This window comes from Desmodus rotundus, chromosome 5, assembly GCF_022682495.2.
Source record: "Desmodus rotundus isolate HL8 chromosome 5, HLdesRot8A.1, whole genome shotgun sequence".
NCBI classification, from domain to species: Eukaryota; Metazoa; Chordata; class Mammalia; order Chiroptera; family Phyllostomidae; genus Desmodus; species Desmodus rotundus.
In genome coordinates, this window is record NC_071391.1 from 125,733,417 (window position 1) to 125,739,416 (window position 6,000).

Genomic DNA, 6,000 nt, shown 5'->3' on the forward strand with positions numbered 1-6,000 from the left:
TCTTCTCCTGGCATTTCCTGCTACACTATTTATCTCAGCATTGACTACATTCGCTCTTGGATTGTTATTCAAATACTTCCGAGTCGGGGAACGTCTTCCCTCCACAGAGCCCAGCGCTGCACCGTAAGCATAGCAGTGCTCTGTATTGGCAATGTCATGAATGAACTGGTGGAGCTGAGAGTGGAATCTTACCTTTCTGGTACCGTGGTGTGCTCACCTCCACAAGAAACTTTGGAAAAAGCTTTCCTATGGTGTATAGTTACATTCATGCTCTAATAAGGCTACTTACTCACTGAAAGGCAGAGTTTTCTCTTTACAAGAAGAGAGTACACTGTGTAAACTGCATAAAGAGACAAGAAGCATGGCCCAATAACATGAATAAGTTCCCAGAGGCTCCCCCATTGGGGGAATCCTGCCAAAGTTCCTTCTAGAGGGAACATTTCCCCCCACGTCCTCCCCTTGGGAGAGGAGGCCTCACAGGGAGAAATCTTGCTGGACATACAGTCCGGCAGAAGTAACACCTGCTCGGGTGAGGTTAGTAGGGTAATAATATGGGTGCAACAATTTATAGTTTTAACCTGAACATTTCACCTAAAATGTCATATGGTGTGTTTGAGTGTGATATTGTTATGTTACAGAATTACATGCTTATGATTTTGTAACACAAGAGTTTATGATAAAAAGGGGGCATTATCTGTGCCAGACCCTGTATTTGCAAATTAGGCAGCCCTCGTTTGACTTCTGCGGCAAACAAGGCATCCTAAAGGTTGTTCATTCCTCCTGGGGAAGACAACTCTAAGTTACGTAGAATAGTTTCCCCAGAGCTCTTGGCAGCTTTCCCACCCAAACCCAGCTGTTAGTAGCGCTTTACCTGATCTTTAACCAGAGCGCTGGGGCTTGACCGTGGCTTGTCTTTGAATGAGTAAGTGGCCACTTGCTTCTTCAACAAGTCCAAGAAGTCAGGAGGCATGTACAGAGGAAGGTCATTCAGTACTGGGTTGTTTCGTTGCACAAGAGGTGGTTTTTTCCTTCCTTCATTTTTAAAATTATAGGTTGCAGCCACTGGATTTAATAGGGATTCTTCAAGAAAAGTTTTCAAGTGGTAAGTGCCAGGGATAGGAGTAGTCTGTGGAAAATTGACACCATTTTTCAGGGCAGTGTGTAAACCGGCAACATCTCCAAAAGCAGCATTCTGGAAACGGTCGCTCCTAAGTGGCATTTCTCTTTGTTTTAAAGTTTAATAAAATTCTACTGAAATATAGTAAATGCTCTGAACAGAATCATATTTCAAGAGAATCATGATTATTTCCGTTCTGAGACAACTACTGAGTTATTATAGCAAATGGATTATGGCTATAGTTGAAGTTTTAACTTCTCAAAAAGTAGCTCCATGGATACTTAAACTTGAGATTCAATTTGACTATAAATTCCAGGCCTCTAGTGAGACCACTCAGGATGTTTCTTGACTAAATAAAAGTTCTCCTGCCTCTCCTTTGTAGATGCTACATGTTCCCGTCTAGCCCTCAAGTGGGAAGCTAGAGGATAGTAACATGAAGCAGAGGATGAATTGGCAGAGCACATTGTCTAATTAGTCCAGTGAGGGGTTTGGTGCTTTCAAATCCCAAACCGCAATGCAGCTAAATGGCCAAACCTGAAAGTTTTGTCACTGATGCTCTTGTGGCCCTCTTTCCACTGAGTACTCAGCTCAGTTGCACTGTTAAAAAAAGAGTTCAGTTCCAAGAAGGCTTTGGCCCATGGGGCCCCTCTGTTATTGCAGGGTGTGGATAGGAAATACTTCTACAATATAGAAACAATGTCTCTTGAGAAGGGGATCTTCTGGTCATTTTATTTTCATATATCACCCCTTTGCTTTCATACGCTGACCATGTTAATGAAAGTTATCATAGGCTCTCTGCCGCCTAAGATAAAAACTGAAACCCAAAAACCTCTCCATAATGTATGTTTTTTTTTTTCTTATGTAATATTACCAAGCTCATCAACTGGGTTGGTATAACCCAGCCATTCTGTAAATCAGCTAGATTTCTAGAGTTGTTTTACTTTGCCAAGCTTTTAAATTAAAAATGTAGTTCCTCATTCACTTGCTAAAACTAAAATTACAAGTATAAAGTAAGGCCCACTGTTTTATTACGAATGAAGTATTAGTGACTTGAAGGCGAGGCTGAGTAAAATATTAATGAAATAATATGAATAAAAAAGAATGAAAATGTACATACTGTTAATGTTGATCTCCACCATCTTTCTCTTTCAAAAGATGATGTCTTCTGGGTTGGTTTCTATTAACAAACATAAAATATGCTTATTCATTTGAGAGGCAATTTCCTAGAAGTATAATTTGTAAATGACTTACTTGAATTAACTAATACCTGCACGAAATTGGTCAGCCTGAATTAAAATAAAAGCTACATTATGATCAATGTTGCCTTTCATATTTCTTTAAATGGCTACTTTTATGATTTTAACTGCTTTTTAAATATCTAAGTCCTCCTTGGGGGAGTTAGAGCAATAAACATTCCCGTCTGACAGAGACACCGTAAGGGTAACTAGATGTGACAAAACTGCGTGTTCTTGGGAAGAAACGAGCTGTGTAATCCGAAACTGTATTATCATCATTGCTGTTCAGATTCACGGCTCAGTGCTTTTGTCCACGTTAGCAGGTGAAGAGAGCTTGTCCTCAGATGAGAATGAATAGGGTACATGGCAGATTTTGGTGCCAGGGACTGTGTAGATATTATGCTCTTACATGTTCTAGATGCTTTAGAAAACCTCAATTTAAAAGAGAATAATAAGGGCAATGAGCCTCCGCCTCCTCCCCTTCAATGACATCTCAATTCGCAGACAAGGCCTCCTGTGCTGTATTTACCATTGACAGTGAACAACTCTTGGGCTGGTTTGGTGATTGTGATTTCAGGTCTGTCCCTCTTGCTATTTGTGTACATTCAAAAGGAAGAGAGAAAATATATGACAGTCATTTTCACTTAACTGATTTTTACTTCTAGCAGGTAAATGTAGCCAGCAGTGCAGGGGTGACCTCTATCCTGTACCTGGACATGCAAAAGGCTCCCCACATTCAAACTGAAGAGGAAAATGGAAATCTCTAATGAAGCTGCTGTGTGCATTTATGACTAAAAAGTGCTTGGATCGTTTACCTAAAAAAGTTTCATGGCTCAGGTGATTGTGCTGGGAACTCAAGATCGAAGTGTGTAGTCATCAGATTAACATATTGGGCTAAAAATTCCTGGAGATGAGGCAAACGTTGCCAATTGCCATTTCCTAGATTTATATGCATTATCAAATATATATCATATAAATATGGTATAGCCAGTTCTCTCAGCTTATCCAGCTAGCTGTGACACGAAAGAGTCAGAATGATAGAGGAGGAACCAGACAGAATTGGCCTTGAACTCCAGCTCTGCCACTTACTAGCTAAGAGCACTAGGCAAATTACTTACTGTTTAGGAGCCTCTGTTTCCTCTTAGGAGCATAAAATAAGGCATACTAGGGTTGGCATGAGAATAAGGCATTGTACATATAAACACTTGCGCCCACGACCAGTGCCCAGTAATAAATGGGAACTTTTATATTTAACATCTCATCTGCCAAATTGCACAGATTATTTTGGTACTTTTCAGTTTCCAAGGATGCTTTTGTCTTCCATAATAAGTACTCTATACCCTTTTATTATTTTTCCACATCTGATTCAACCTCACTGAACATAGTTGTTCAGTTTTTTTTCCCTTTTGTGCTACTCCTACTAGGTAAAATCATTAAAATTTGACTTTCACTTTCATTTATAGTGCTTTTGTTATTAGTATGAAATATGGGTTATCTCAAGGAACAAGGCATTAAAAACAACAAACAATTGAATCAGCAAAGCTTATATAATTCATTGTTCTTGTCTAGCAACTTATATCCACTGTACTTAAGAGTACCCCAAGAGCTTTAGTTTTACTATGAAATATGAGCATTTCTCTAAAAAACATTGTTTCATACACACTAACGTCAATTTCTCCCTATATGTCCCCTTTATTAGATTTATACTGCAAGTCTCTGTTGCACATTTTCAGTTACAGAAATCGAACTTTCCCAGGCATGTCAAGACAGGTCTCCCACCTCCACCTGGGCCAGGAAGATGAGTTGGGAAGGATGAGAGAGAAGTAAACATGTTATATCCAAAGGAAGGTAACCGGCAGCTGCCGTTTTGTTTTGCCCAAGGCAGGTGATCTAAACTCCACCCATCCACCACTTCAAATTCGCTTTAGGGGTGAATCACTTTACAAAAGATAAACTAAACATCCCGCAACCATTAAAAACTAAACAAAGGTAGTTTTAAATATTTTATAAACAGTAAACTCAAAAACCGTGTCCATAGACAAAAGAAAAAAATTCTCTAGACAAACAGGGGAAAACGAAAGGAATCTAATCACCCTATTAAAGCAGTTGTCCCGGGCGTTTGCAGTAGGGAGGGAATATATACACAAAACAGACGGCAAATCAGGATAAGGAAGTAGGGCAGAGGAAATGAAACGATAGAGTTTGAATAAAGATCAGAAGGGACCACAAGGTGGTGAGAACAGGTAAGAGAAAACAGGGGGGGTGCGAAGGCCGGAGATTAGACACATGGGATTTGGCGCGCAAGAGCGGGACGGAGGGAAACGGTAGTTGGGAGCACCAGGGGTGGGCGGCGGTACCCAGGCCAGGACTACCTAACCACCCAGCCCCAAGTCTTTCCTTACTGCGGTGGACATGATGGCCATGACTGGGCAATCCACTGAGACCTCCTCAGTCTTTAGGCCGAGACTGGTGTCCGGTTGCCAGGAGGCACCCTCGCCACCCTCTCCCGAGCATGCGCAGGGGACCAGCTAAGTCTTTCTCCAGTGGTGGGGGAAGGGAGGTGGGCACAGACTTTGAAGCCCCGCGGGCTTAGCGTGGCGCAGAGACGTACACCTGCGTTGTCAGAAAGCCGTCAGGTAAGTAACTGCACCAAGACTTTTAAAGACGGTTTGTGAAGGCTTGAGCATGCCATCATCTCCATCAGCCCTTTCGTAAATCACCAGCAATCCCATACCCCCAGCAAAGGGGGCAGAATGCTTGGTAGGCATACTTAGCTTTAGGGCAAAAACGAGCCTTGGCACCCACTTTCTAAGATTGTTTCTAAGCTCCTTCAAATGAAAATTTTGTAGGTGTCACTTCTCTTGCCTGAAGTGGAGTGAGCACTAGACCCATGAGGCTTCACAATGAAACCACAGGCCACCTTTCCCTATCTGTACAGACCCTTTCCCTTCCCACCTCTCTTGATGTAGCATCTCAGCTTACAAACATTCACATCTTTAAAAACCAGCCCTCCCCTCAACCTTAGATACTTTAATTTCTCACAGCCCTGTGAAGTAGGTACCAATCCCACTGTATGAATGAGGAAAGAGGCTTCCTTGGACAATTTACTCAGCATACAGGAGTGGCAGAGTTCAAGTCCAGGTCTGACTCCGGTGCCCAAGTCCCCAACCACCATGAAATTTCTGCTCCCTTTTACAAACTTTCAAGAGTAGACTCAATTCTTTCACCTCCCATATTTTCCTAAAACCCATCTTAATCTGACATGTACACACACGTGTCCATTAAAATTGTGCTTGCTAAACTAACCATCCAATGGCTCCATCCAATGGGCATTTTTCAGCTCTTAGCTTTACCTCCATTTGTCATTGCTGCCCTGCTTACCCCACTCCCTCACTCCCGAATCCCTGTCCTCCCCTGACTACCAGAACTTGAAGGTTTGCTGCCATTTGCTGTGATGTGTGCTTCTTTGTCTACCTCCCCATGAGTGATTATGATTAACTTGAGTAGAATGTTTGGACCCAGGCACAATGTTCAATAAATATGGGCTATCATTGCCTTTAGGACAAATGCAAAATTTACAATCTAATCTCTCCTTTTCCATCAGAAGCTCACGCTTGATGTATGGAGTTGACCCTAGAAACCTGGGTT

At 41.9% G+C, this 6,000-nt stretch overlaps 1 protein-coding gene across 1 annotated transcript in view; it reads right to left on the minus strand.

Moving 5' to 3' along the window:
• Window positions 1–4,842, minus strand: part of STPG4 (sperm-tail PG-rich repeat containing 4) — a 36,776-nt gene extending 31,934 nt beyond the window's left edge. Inside the window, exons 1-3 of the mRNA XM_024552990.3 lie at window positions 4,755–4,842; window positions 2,235–2,294; window positions 872–1,126 (exon numbers count right to left, since the gene is read on the minus strand). Of these exons, the coding sequence (XP_024408758.1) occupies window positions 872–1,126; window positions 2,235–2,294; window positions 4,755–4,775 (336 nt within the window). The 5' untranslated portion in view covers window positions 4,776–4,842. The remainder of the gene's footprint in view (window positions 1–871; window positions 1,127–2,234; window positions 2,295–4,754) is intronic.
• Between the last annotated feature and the right edge of the window lie 1,158 nt (window positions 4,843–6,000).